This window comes from Monodelphis domestica, chromosome 2, assembly GCF_027887165.1.
Source record: "Monodelphis domestica isolate mMonDom1 chromosome 2, mMonDom1.pri, whole genome shotgun sequence".
Taxonomy (NCBI): domain Eukaryota; kingdom Metazoa; phylum Chordata; class Mammalia; order Didelphimorphia; family Didelphidae; genus Monodelphis; species Monodelphis domestica.
Window position 1 is genome coordinate 262,186,777 of NC_077228.1, and position 13,878 is coordinate 262,200,654.

The following is a 13,878-nucleotide window of genomic DNA, read 5'->3' on the forward strand; positions in this document are numbered from 1 at the left end:
AGAATTTGTTCCAATTAAGAATTCCCCGATGGGGAAATTTTTAACATTCACAAGTCTGAGAGATTTCAAGATTTACACTTATTTATGTACTGCCATAAGGATATTTTATCTCAAGACCTCAGGTTTCAGTGGCCTGACCTAGGTCACTAGCCAGACCATATATTAAAAGGAAACATCTGGGTATCAGGGACTAAGATTGATGTGTCTTACGACCCCCACCCCTAGCCCCTCTATATAAGCCAGACCTAGGTAATGCTTGGCATCTTCCACTTCTTGTGGAGGCCCAAGCTATAGCTTGCATAAAGTACCTCTTCTGTATTCCCTTACTGTGTGTGTCCCCTCCTTGGAATCTGAACCAGAACCGGACTGAACATTCTCACTTTCTCTAAGAACAGGAGATAATCTACTCTATCCCTTTCTCCAGTTCTGCCTTTATCCTACCAGGATCAGGTTTGGGTAAGAAATTGGGCGTTGAAATTTATATATTCAACTTTGCCCATTTTTATGTTCTTTTTTTATTTTAAAGGCAAGACTAGCCCTGGGCAAGGCAGACCAATCAAAAAATCTTGAACTTTTGCCATAACCATCTTCCTTGTGTCCTGTGACTCCAGGAAGCTTCTAGATACCTTTTTCCTCTAAGGCCCCTGATGGAATAATTTATATGGTAATTCAATGTATTTTTTTTTCCATGGGGACAGGATATGATGGGGACATTTCCTTTTTTTTTGTTCCTTATGATCTGAGGTTTTGTTGGACATAGGGAGAACAGTTTATTTTTTAGGATTAGGACCTCTAGTCTTTTGCACTATCTATTTATTTCAGACGAGTCCATCATTCTAAAGTCTCGGACTGAGAAAATTCCTCAAAATTAGCTTCCTTGTTGAGCAAGTAGAGGAAGGGGAGACCTAAGAGTCCACTATCATTTTGGATATCTCTCTGCCTGCCAGGTAAGATATTTGTTTTCAAATCCTTTCAGAAATGACAACAGGAGAGTAAATAAGCCCAATTTCTGACAGTTGGGCTCAGTGAGGGAGAACTAACAGCACTGGGTAGAAGTTCCTGAGAGGCAGATTTAAATTTAATATAAGAACAATATTAGTTGTCCCCAAATGCATGGTGCTACTTTAGGAAATTATTGGAAATCTTCAAGAAGAGACTAGATAACCACTTGTTAGATATGTCTTATATGATTTCTCTCAGCCTCAGTTTCCTTTTCTGCAAGATGAAGATAACAAAACCTTTCTCATGGGATGGTGTTGAGAGCAAACAAGAGTATATTGAATGAGCTTTGCAAAACTTAAAGTTATATGCAAATGTTAGCTGTTATTTCTCAGCCCAAATGGGAGTTTTTGCAATGCTGGGTAACTTTGGTAGCTCCTAAAAACAAGTATACACAGGAATGTCCAGACTTGTAAGAGCAGATTGTTATATTTTCAGTGTGAGCATTCATACCGAAAAAATCGACAATAACTGCAAATCAAGGCTTGGTTGTCTTGGTTTAAGAAAGTGCTAATATACACAGATTAAACTTGAAAGTATGTGCATCTATTCCCATTCCCTTCCTCCACCAGAACCCTGTTGTTAAACATTTACCTGGATACCCCTGTATTTATTCAATAAACATTGCTTGAGCTCAACAGAAGTAGAGTAGAAGGCTCAGGGTAAGAAGTTATCTCCAGACAGGAGGCCTGGTTACTGCAGGGTAACAACAACAACAACAGCAATAATAACCAGCATTTATATATTGCTTTAAGGTTTACAAAGTGTTTTGCATATATTATCTCATTTGAACCTCACTATACCACTAGAGATTCCAACAACAAAATATTTGGATGTGAGATAGGATCTAGGGAGGAAAGGGAAGACTAGCATGAGAAAGGGTCTAAAGAATGAGGCTTCTGTTCCTACTTTTTTTCTCTGACTCACATCCCAGAAAATTACCATATGTCTGCTGTTTGTCAGAGGGAGGGATATATTCTAGTTAATCACTCTGGGTCAGTCAATTAATTAATAAACTTTTTTTTTAAGCTCCAACTATGTGTCAGATATTGTGCTAGAGGCAGCTGTGTACCACTTTGTATTTCTTGTATTGAGATCCAGTCTTAGACACTTAGTAGCTATGTGATCCTGGGCAAGTCACTTAATCTCTGTATACCTCAGTTTCCTCAACTATAAAATGGGAATATAATCTCCCTTAACCACCTAGATAAATGTCTTCTCTCTTCTTTATAAACAAGATGGAGATGCTGATGCTGGTGAATATGTTGCATTAGAAAGATCTGGGTTTTGACTTGTGCTTACAGTCATGGGCACGATTCAAAGAGGAAAACAAAAAACAGTATTTCCATATTGTTTTAAGGTTACAAAGTGCTTTGCTAGCAACAACTTTGCAAGATAAGTAATATTAACATTATTCCATCTTACAGATAGAAATAAATGAGACTGAGAGACTGTAAGAGAGACAGAAAGAGAGAGAGACTTATAGCAAGGAAGTGTCACACCCTGGACCAGTTAGAGTGTGACCTTAAGCAAGTCATTGGATTTTGAGCATATACACCTTTCTGACAAGAGAAGAATTGAATAACAAAAAGCAATTATAGAGCAACTTTGTTTGGATAGTCCCTCCCCAAAATCATCCTTTTCATTCTACTCCCTCTAGGGATACTATTACTTCTAGCCAATGCCAATGGGATATTCAGGGTGGAATAATAGAAACACTGTTGGACTTAGAGACAGGAAAACTTGGGTTAAATCCTATTTATGACTGCTTGCCATAGGACCATGGGCAAGTCATTTAACCAACTTAGTGTTAGTTTTCTTATCTCTAAAATCTGTAATAACAACACCCCTAGTACCTACTTCAAAGGGTTGTTTCAAGACTACAGGGAGAAAATGTATCTCTCTAAAACACTTCGAAACTTTTAAAGCACTATACAAGTTGTCCCCTAAAGTCTTAGAATAACTAAGCTACTAAAGCTTCAAACTATGCTAAGACTTGGGACAACCTGTATATTTGTGTGTGTGTGTGTGTGTGTGTGTGTGTGTGTGTGTGTGTGTGTGTGTGAGAGAGAGAGAGAGAGAGAGAGAGAGAGACAGAACAAGAGAGGGGAAAAGAGAGAAAAGGAGTGTGAGTGTATATATATAGAAACAGAGAAAAAAATGACAAAATAGGGTATGTTAGAGAGGTGTAGAGAGCTTACACTCCTTTTTTCAACAATATTTTCCTATGTTTCATGCTGCAATCTCGTATTTTTTTTTCCTTTTAAACCCTTACCTTCGGTCTTAGAATTAATATTGTTATTAAGGCAGAAGAGTAGTATTGGGGTTGAGTGACTTGTCCAGGGTTACATAGCTAGGAAGCATCTGAGGCCACATTTGAACAGAGGCTCTCCTGTCTCTAGGTGTGGCTTTCAATCCACTGAGCCACCCTAGCTGCCCCCTCTTATTTCTTAGATAGACACTAAATTGCATAATGCTGAACAATTTATTAAGGAGAGTTGACCTAGATAATTTTTTATCTTAACTTTTCTAACTTTAATACTCTACAATTCTCTATGGCCTATGGGAGTTTGAGATAGAAAAGTGAAGTAAATTGTGCAAAGTGATCCAGATGGCTTGTAACCTGGCCTAGGATTAGAAGCCCAGGTCTCCTGAAGCCATAATATCCTTTCTCTTTTGGCAGGACCTAGGTTACATCTCCAAGTTAAAAGATTTTACTTAACACTTACAGGATTCTCCAAATATCTTATTTCTTCTCTCCCTGATGTGACCATGTTTCACTATTTTGGCAGAAAGGTATAGAAAAGAGAGGAAGGCAAGTAAAGAAAGACAATTTAAGAATAGTGGTTAATTATCAAGACTGTCTGGGACTGGCCAAAAAAAAGGAATTAGTAGAACAAGCTAGACATACCACAAACAGTTGTAAAAATTTATATTAACCTCATGTTAACAAAAATAAAATTCCAAGTTTGGAAGATAAGAATTCACTCTTTGGTAAAAAAAATTTGGGAAAACTGGAAAGGAGTCTAGCAGAAACTAGATATAAACCATTCTACCATTTTCAAGATAAGATCAAAATAAACACATGTCCTAGGCATAAAGGAAGATATCATAAGCAAGTTAAGACAGGAAATATATTACCTATCAAGTTTATGGATAGGAGAAAAATTTGTAAATAAATAAGATACAAGAAGAAGGCATTGTGAGATGTAATATAATTTTGAATACATTAAATTAAAAAGGTTTTATATAAATAAAACTAATGTAGTCAAGATTAGAAGGAAAGGAGTAAGTTGGGAATATTTATAGACAGTTTCTTGGATAGAAGTCTCATATCTAAAATATATAGAGGGGGCAGCTGGGTAGCTCAGTGGATTGAGAGCCAAGCCTAGAGACGGGAGGTCCTAGGTTCAAATTTGGCCTCAGACACTTCCCAGCTGTGTGACCCTGGGCAAGTCACTTGACCCCCATTGCCAAGCCCTTACCACTCTTCTGCCTTGGAGCCAATACACACAGTATTGACTCCAAGAAGGAAGGTGAGGGTTGTAAAAAAATAAAAAATATAATATAATATAATATAATATAATATAATATAATATAATATAATATAATATAATATAATATAATATGATATATAGAGAATGGTATTAAATTTATAAGGCTCTGAGCTGCCATTCTCCAATTGATAAATGGTTAAAAGATATGAATAGTTTTTGGATAAAGAAATCAAAGCTATATATAACTATATGAAAAGATGCTCTAAGTCATTCTGGATTAGAGAAATGTAAATCAAAACTACTTTAAGGTATCGATCTTGCACCTATTAGGCTGGTTAAAATGACAAAAGCAGAAAATGACAAATGTTGGAGGGTATGTAGAAAAATGGGAACACTGATACACTGTTGGTGGAACAGTGAACTGATGCAGTCATTTTGGAAAGCAATCTGGAGTTATGCCCAAACAGTTATAAAACTAAAGGTAATCAGGGGAAATGGAAAAGAATCCATATTTTCTAAAATATTTATAGAAGCTCACTTTGTGGTGGCAAAGACCTGGAAATTGAAGAGCTGTCCGTCAATAGGAGAATGGTTAAAAAGTTGTGGCATACAATTGTGATGGCATACTACTGTACTATATGAAATGATGAACAGGTTAATTTTAAAAAATGTGGAAAGACCTACAGGAAGTTATGAAGAGTGAAACAAGAAGAATCAAGAGAACATTATATACAACAAAAGAAATATTGTTTATCTCCAGAGAAAGAACTGATAAATAGAAATCAGCAAGACGTAGTGTTATATATACATATATCTTATTGACAAATAATGCCTTCTCTAATGAGGGAAGGGGATATTTTAATGTAATAAACAAATACATTTAAGTTAAAATAGAAATAATGGTAAAATAGGGACTTAGAATACCCTGAGCCCCAACAATGTCATTTATGATTTATGATATGTCATTTATGATAAAGATTGTAGCCTTACGATTTTTAGCAAGTTACTTGCTACCTATCTGAGTCCTGGTGTCTTCATCTGTTAAATGAAAGCAATAATATTTATATTACCTTTATCCCAGAAAATGTTATAATGAAAGTACTCTGTGAACCACAAAGTGTCAATATGAATTGTTGTTGTCATTGTTGCTCTGGAGTTCTTTCCAGGTCTTCTTCCTGAGGCAGACGCTGAGAGGACCATAATTAATATATAAGCAGGAAAAGAGGTCAACATATCAAGTTCTTTATTGCTAAAAGGTCCCATCTACCTCTAAATTTTATGATCCTTTTAATCATCCTGTGAAGTCTTGACCTTCTTTTAGTCATTAATCTCCCAGCTAGGAATTCTGCAAGTTACAATGTTAGAAAGCTTTGTGTTTAGGCAGCCTGTCAAGATGGCAGGATACAAATGGAAGAAACCCAGAGGTACACAGGGAACTCTCAGTTATCCATGTTCATAACATCCAGTTTCTGGATCATCCAAGCCATCCATTCATTTCCTCTGCTTTTCTTCACTACAGGGACATTGTGCTTCTTAACTAAGAGTGGGGCAGAGCTGGATAGCAAACTTAAATCCTGCCATTTGCCTATTGGGAACTACTAACTTATGTCTTACTGAATAAAAAAAAGGATTTATTAAATGCTCCTTTTCTGCATTGAGCTGTGCTTAGTACTAGAGATACAAAGAGAAAAGTATGGCAGCCCCTACTTTCAAGGAGACTCTATTTTACTAGGGAAACATTACAAATATGGAAGGTTTCAAAAGAAAAGAGCATTGGAAAGGCCCTTGGGATACAGTTGGCAAGGTAGAAGGTAATGCTTCTTTTTTTAGTCTCTTTTCTATAAATAAAAACATATATTTCTGATACTGTGCCATTTGATGATGCCAAGGATTCTGATTGTGAGTACTTTATTTTCCAAGTTTTCAATAATTGTGACTGCTGAAGGGGTGGGGCTATAGTACCTGCAGAGGCAGTAGCCAAGGCTGCATGCCAATATGGTTGCTTGGGGGGAGGGGTAGGGCGCAAATAATCTCAAACTTCACTGTTCTTCCCAGGGTTACTTGCCTGTGGGCATGTCAAGCACTTAGTAAAAAGGAGATATAAATTGATGTTTGGCAAAAGGCTTATTGATTATTTATGAATTTGCTATTCCATTCAGTAATAAATACTAAATTATTAAGGCTACCAATGTCCCTCTTGGATTATAACATTTAGATTAATTTAAATAAAACATTAACAGCTCTTTATTACACAAAATCCAGTTTATAAAATTCTCCGTATTCCAGAGTATATATGCAAATAATATTAAATAAATAGTTTTTCTTTATCAGTGGATAATATATAATACTAGAAAGAACCTCAAAGTCCAGTCCAGTTTTATAAATGAGGAAATTGAGACTCAGGGTCACATATTATCTGGGCAGCAGAATTGAGTCTATTATTCTTTCTGCTATATCACATTGCCTCCCCTGTCAGTAGCTGTTTTTATTAAGAAATTTTCCCACAATTCTCCAGATATAAGCTCTTTAGGAGAAAGTCAGTTCAAGAGATCAGCACTGTTGCATAGTTTTGTTTTGTTGATTTTATGTTCCAGGCTAAAGGGAAGTAGGCAAGAAGTTGGCTTGAGGCAGGGATGGGGGGTGGGGGTGGGGAGACATTAAATTTCAGCAGTTTCCCCTTAATCTGAAGAAATTTACTAAACCTTGAAATCTGGACACTCTGGCTCACTCACATTGTATTCTATTCTTGGCTGGAACAATGAGAGCTTCCTGTGGGAGTTTTCAATTCACCTTAATCCCAGGGCTGTTTCTGATATTCGCAATGATAATAATAACTCACATTTTGATAATAGTGTTGTAAAGTTTGTAAAGTTTCCTGAAGGTACCCTTGAACAAACAAAGGCTAGGGAAATGAGGAACTATGATCAACCTTCAGGGCCATAGGTGTTTATAAGGAACTTCAGAACAAGAGAAATTCAAGTAGTGAGTTTAAAGAAATTCAGATAGCAGGTCTAAAATGAAATATATACACACAGCATACGTTCTTATTCTTTATTATATGTTCCAGGTATCCTATCACTTTTGATCTGAGATGGTGGATATCCCAGATTTTCCTCATTGGTCCCAGAGTTCATCTTTATCCAGTTGTCTCCTCCTCCTTCTCTATTTTATGGAGCTGAATGCAGGTAAAATGAGTTTGGGGCACAAAAACAACCTAAATACACCTTCCTTCACCATCTTGTCATAGTTTCACAATTCAGTCTTCTTCCATTCCCTTGTCCAACAACCCAAAGTTAGGAGAAGGATAGTGGGAAGTTATTTGATGGTCTTCAGAACTGAAGTTTAAAGACTGTTTCATTCCTTGAATGAGTGAGAACAATTCATGACCATCCTCAATTAGCCATTATCAGGCAAAGGGTCTGACCTTGATTAAATCATAAATTTATTCTAGCCCTTTTCATTGCCCCCAATCAGTGCCTGAACACATACACATGTATACATATACAAAGTTAGAAAGACAAAAGGTCATTGAATCCAAACCTGGTACAGACCTCAGATATCATCTAGTCCAGGGTATAACAAATACTGATCCCCTCCCTGATTTTATCCCACTCAATGACCTAAAAATAATTTTTACATTAATGAAAAAAAATTTACATGAATATAAGCATAGAGTTGGCCCTTGGGCCAGAGTTTATTTGTTCCCAATATAATTCAATGTCTCTCCTGAGGAATCTGAGACCCAGAGAGATAAATTGATTTTTCCAAGGATAGGAAAGAAGTAATAGAGTTGGGATTTGAACTGAGGTCTTTGGACTCCTGAAACTACTTGCTCTTTTGCTATGCCACATTGCCTTAATGTTGCCCAACCTTCCCCTACTGTTAGATTAACAAATTCACACTAAAATAACATGTCATGAAACAATAGATTATAGATGATTTTGATCCCAACAACTCATGCTACATCAATGAGAAAGTGTCCACATGGATGAAATTATGAAACTTTTTCAAATTATTGAATTATGCTACTTGTAACAAGAGGAATGGCATTATAAAAGAGGTCAAAGTTTAAGGATAGTACCCTTAAAATAATACCATGAAAATAACTTTTTTTTCCTTTTACTTTAATTAACCTAACTATATATCATTTTTACTTGGAATTTTGCAAAATAAATTGCCTTCTGAAGACTTCCTAGGTGCTAAGTGAAGGAACACAATAACACAGAGAGATATATGGGATACCTACCAATGGTTAAATAGGTACCACCTGGGGACTTGCCAGATAAGCTACTCCAAGTTCAAAGTACTCTGAGTGTCCACATCCTCTCAAAATCCATGTTCACAACCTTCCAGTTATGTGTTCACTTTAACTAGTTAGCCAAAAGGCGCAATTAGTTTTTTTTTAAATAGCATAGTAAGAAACTAGGAAAAAAACACATCCCACCCTCTGAAATATCCCCCACTGAATCCCTTTCAGAATCTCCTGTTTTAAGGATTTTCCATTCAATAATCCACTAAGGTTATCTGAGTTTTTAAAATTCTCCCATTTTTTAAAAAAATCCAAAGATATTTTATTTTCCCAATTACATATAATAATAATTTCCAGCATATATTTTCCAAAATGACAAAATTCAAATCATCTCCCTCACTCTCTTCCCTCCTCCCACTCAGAGATGGTAAGCAATTTGATCTGGGCAAAAAAACCTAAAAACTAAAACCCCCAAATAAACTGTAAAAAAAAAACTGATGTGAAAGATAGTTTGCTTTGATTTGCATCCATCCAACTCCAACTGTTCTTTCTGTGGATGTGGATAGCATTCCCCATCATGTTCTTCAAAATTGTCCCAGATCATTGCAGTGCTGAGAGTAGGCAAGTTTTTACAGTTGATCATCATACAATATTGCTCTTACCATGTACAATGTTCTGGTTCTTCTCATTTTGCTCTATATCACTTCATGTAGATCTTTCCAGCTTTTTCTGAAATCATCTTGCTTATCATTCCTTATAGCACAATAGTATTCCATCACCAACATATACCACAATTTGCTCAGCCATTCCTCAATTGAAGGGCATCCCCTCATTTTCCAATTTTTTTTGCAACCACAAAAAGAACTGCTATAAATATTTTTGTACAAGTAGATCCTTTCCCCCTTTTTAATTATCTCTTTGGGAGAAACTTCTATTTTCCTCAATCATGAGAAATTATTTTTGGTCAGACAAGCAAATGAAGAGGAGAAAAGCAAAAGAAGACACTAAGTTAAGAAGTTCATGGCATGACTATCCATCTCAAATCTATGTTATAAAATGTTGCTTTTATTATGTATACAGCATGACATGAGAAGGGCCAAGTACTGTGCTAAATGCTCTATAAATATCTCATTTGATCCTCACAACTACCCTGTGAATAAGATGCTATTATTATCCCCCTTTTACAATTGAGAAATGAGAAAACTGAGGTAGAGTTTAAGTATCATATATATATCAGCTGTTAAGTATCTGAGGCCAAATTTGAACTCAAATCCTCTTGACTCCAGGTCCATCATTCTAACCATCATACCACCTACCTAGTCATAGATCATAGTCATAAAAGAGACCTCAGAGACTACCTAACCCTCCCTCCTCATTTTACAGATAAAATAATTAAGGCTTAGGAATTTGCCCAATATCACAGAGTTAGTGTCAGAAGGGGATTTGAACCTAAACTCTGAACCCAGAGCCAATACTTTTTCAGTGATATTGGGAATCTAGGTATTAGTTTGCTAGGTACTAGCAACAAATTTTGAGCCATGTAATAATAACTAGTATGAAAACAATATTTGTATGATTATGAGATTCTGTTGGTTTTGGACAAAGAAGAATGAAGGGAAATCATCAAGTCTCTTCTAGTAGTTCTGGGAAGGTTTCTTGAAGGAATAGAATATCATGAAATATAACATCTACTGAACATTTCTGGCATGTTGAATGATGACCTAAGCACAATTGGAGAATAGGAGAGAAATAGAAGACATGATCCTTGTGTTCATGGGACCTATGCACTCCAAAATTCACACTGTGGTTCTCTACACCTGATATGAAAAAAAAGTATATTAATTGTGCAGCAGATTAGGATCGGGTCTAATTTAGGCCAGTCCTCTGGTCATTTTTGCTTGATATTAAAGAGAACTGAGATTCTTGTAATTCATTCAACAGTGAACAAAAAGAGATTTACTTAGTCTTAATTGGAGAAGAGAAAGGGAATGGAAGAAACAGATACATAGCACCTTCTTTGCACCAGGCTCTGTGCTAAGCATTTTTATTTTTTTATTTTAAAATTTTACTTAATTAGTCAATTTAGAACATTTTCCCTTGGTTACAAGAATCATATTCTTTCCCTCCCCTTCCCTTCCCCCTTCCCCTAGCTGATGTGCAATTCCATTGGGTTTTACATGTGTCCTTGATCAAAACCTATTTTCATGTTGTTGATCTTTGCACTAGGGTGATCAATTAGAGTCTACATCCCCAATCATATCCCACTCGACCCATGTAATCAAGCAGTTTTTTCCCTCTGTGTTTCTTTCGATTCCCACAGTTTTTCATTTGAATGTGGGTAGTGTTCTTTCTTGTAAATCCCTCTGAGTTGTTCTGGATCAGTGCATTGCCACTAATGGAGAAGAGCATTACATTCAATTGTACCACAGTGTATCAGTCTCTGTATATAATGTTCTCCTGGTTCTGCTTCTCTCATTCTGCATCAATTTCTGGAGGTCATTCCAGTTCACATAGAATTCCTCCAATTCATTACTCCTTTGAGCACAATAGTATTCCATCACCAACATATACTACAATTTGTTCAGCCATTCCCCAATTGGAGGGCATCCTCTCATTTTCCAATTTTTTGCCACCACAAAGAGTGTAGCTATGAATATTCTTGTACAAGTCTTTTTCCTCATAATCTCTTTGGGGTACAAACCCAGCATGCTATAGCTGGATCAAAGGGCAGACAGTCTTTTATCACCCTTTGGGCATAGTTCCAAATTGCCCTCCAGAATGGTTGGATCAATTCACAACTCCACCAGCAATGCATTAATGTCCCGACTTTGCCACATCCCCTCCAGTATTCATTACTTTCTGATGCTGCCATGTTAGCCAATCTGCTAGGTGTGAGGTGAGTTGCTTTTATTTGCATCTCTCTGATTATAAGAGACTTAGAACACTTTTTCATGTGCTTATTAAATCAAGTTTTTATTTCTTTATCTGAAAATTGCCTATTGATGTCCCTTATCCATATATCAATTGGGGAATGGCTTGATTTTTTTGTATAACCTATTTAGCTCCTTTTATTTTTGAGTAATTAGATTCTTATCAAAGGATTTTGTTTTAAAGATTTTTTCCCCAATTTGTTGCTTCCCTTCTGGTTTTGGTTGCATTGGTTTTGTTTGTACAAAGCCTTTTTAATTTAATGTAATCAAAATTATTTCTTTTACATTTTGTAATTTTTTTCTAACTCTTGCTTGGTCTTAAATTCTTTCCTTTCTCAAAGATCTGACATGTATACTATTCTGTGTTCACCTAATTTACTTAGTTTCCTTCTTTATATTCAAGTCATTCACCCATTCTGAGTTTATCTTGGTATATGGTGTGAGATGTTGATCCAAACCCAATCTCTCCCATACTTTTCTTCCAATTTTCCCAGCAGCTTTCATCAAATAGTGGATCTTTGTCCCCAAAGCTGGCATCTTTGGGCTTATCATAGACTGTCTTGCTGAGGTTACTTACCCCAAGTGTATTCCAGTGATCCTTTCTGTCTTTGAGCCAGTACCATATTGTTTTGATGACCACTGCTTTATAGTATAGTATAGTTTGAGATCTGATACTGCAAGGCCACCTTCCTTCACATTTTTTTTCATTATCTCCCTGGATATCCTTGATATTTTGTTCTTCCAAATGAACTTTGCTATGGTTTTTTCTAATTCATTAAAAAAGTTTTTTTGGTACTTTGATGGGTATGGCACTAAATAAGTAAATTATTTTGGGTAGGATTGTCATTTTTATTATGTTAGCTCATCCTATCCATGAGGAATTAATGTTTTTCCAATTATTTAGATCTAGTTTTAATTGTGTGGAGAGTGTGTATAGTTGTGTTCATATAGTTCCTGTGTTTGTATTTTATACTGTCTAGGGTGATTTTAAATGGAATTTCTCTTTCTAATTCTTGCTGCTGAGATGTGCTGGAAATATATAGAAATGCTGATGGCCTATGTGGGTTTATTTTGTATCCTGCAACCTTGATAAAGTTGTTGATTATTTCAAATAGCTTTTTAGTTGAGTCTCTAGGATTCTTTAAGTAGACCATTATATCATCTGCAAAGAGTGATAGCTTGGTCTCCTCATTGCCTATTTTAATACCTTCAATTTCTTTTTCTTCTCTAATTGCTACTGCTAGTGTTTATAGCACAACATTAAATAATAGAGGTGATAATGGGCATCCTTGTTTCACTCCTGATCTTATTGGGAAGGCTTCTAGTTTATTCTCATTACAGATGATGTTTGCTGATGGTTTTAGATATACACTGTTTATTATTTTTAGGAAAAAGCCCTTCTATTCCTATACTTTCTAGTGTTTTCAATAGAAATGAGTTGTATTTTGTCAAAGGCTTTTTCTGCATTTATTGAGATAATCATGTGCTTTTTGTTGGTTTGCTTATTGATATGGTCAATTATGTGGATGGTTTTCCTCATATTGAACCATTCTTGCATTCCTGGTATAAATCCCACCTGATCATAATGAATAACCCTCCTGATGACTTGCCAGGAGTCTTTTTGCTAATATTCTATTTAAAATTTTTGCATCTATGTTCATTAAGGCGATTGGTCTATAGTTTTCTTTCTCTGTTTTTGACCTGCCTAGTTTTGGAATCAGTACAATATTTGCGCCATAAAAGGAATTTGGTAGAACTCCTTCTTTGCTTATTCTGTCAAATAGTTTGTATAATATTGGGATTGGTTGTTCTTTGAATGTTTGATAGGATTCATTTGTGAATCTATTAGTTTCTGGGAATTTTTTTCATAGGGAGTTCTTTGATGGCTTGTTCAATTTCTTTTTCTGATATGGGGTTAAGTATTCTATTTCTTCTTCTGTTAACCTAGGCAATTTATATTTTTGTAAATAGTCATCCATTCCACCTAGATTGCCATATTTGTTGCCATATAATTGGGCCTAATAGTTATTTTTTTAAGCCCTTACCTTCCTTCTTGGAGTCAATACTGTGTATTGGCTCCAAGGGAGAGGAGTGGTAAGGGCTAGTGTGACAAGGAAATCACTTTAAAAGACTGATATATATTAATTTAAGGTCGCCAAGGAATTCAGCTATGTAATTCCTAAATGAAAACTCAAGTCAGCCG

At 35.8% G+C, this 13,878-nt stretch overlaps 1 protein-coding gene across 1 annotated transcript in view; it reads left to right on the forward strand.

Annotated features, from left to right (window-relative positions):
* The first annotated feature begins 728 nt into the window (after nucleotides 1-728).
* The window catches only part of BTNL9 (butyrophilin like 9), a 33,302-nt gene continuing 20,152 nt past the window's right edge, over nucleotides 729-13,878 (forward strand). Inside the window, exons 1-2 of the mRNA XM_007483342.3 lie at nucleotides 729-947; nucleotides 7,564-7,681. Coding sequence (XP_007483404.1) covers nucleotides 7,588-7,681 — 94 coding nt within the window. The 5' untranslated portion in view covers nucleotides 729-947; nucleotides 7,564-7,587. The remainder of the gene's footprint in view (nucleotides 948-7,563; nucleotides 7,682-13,878) is intronic.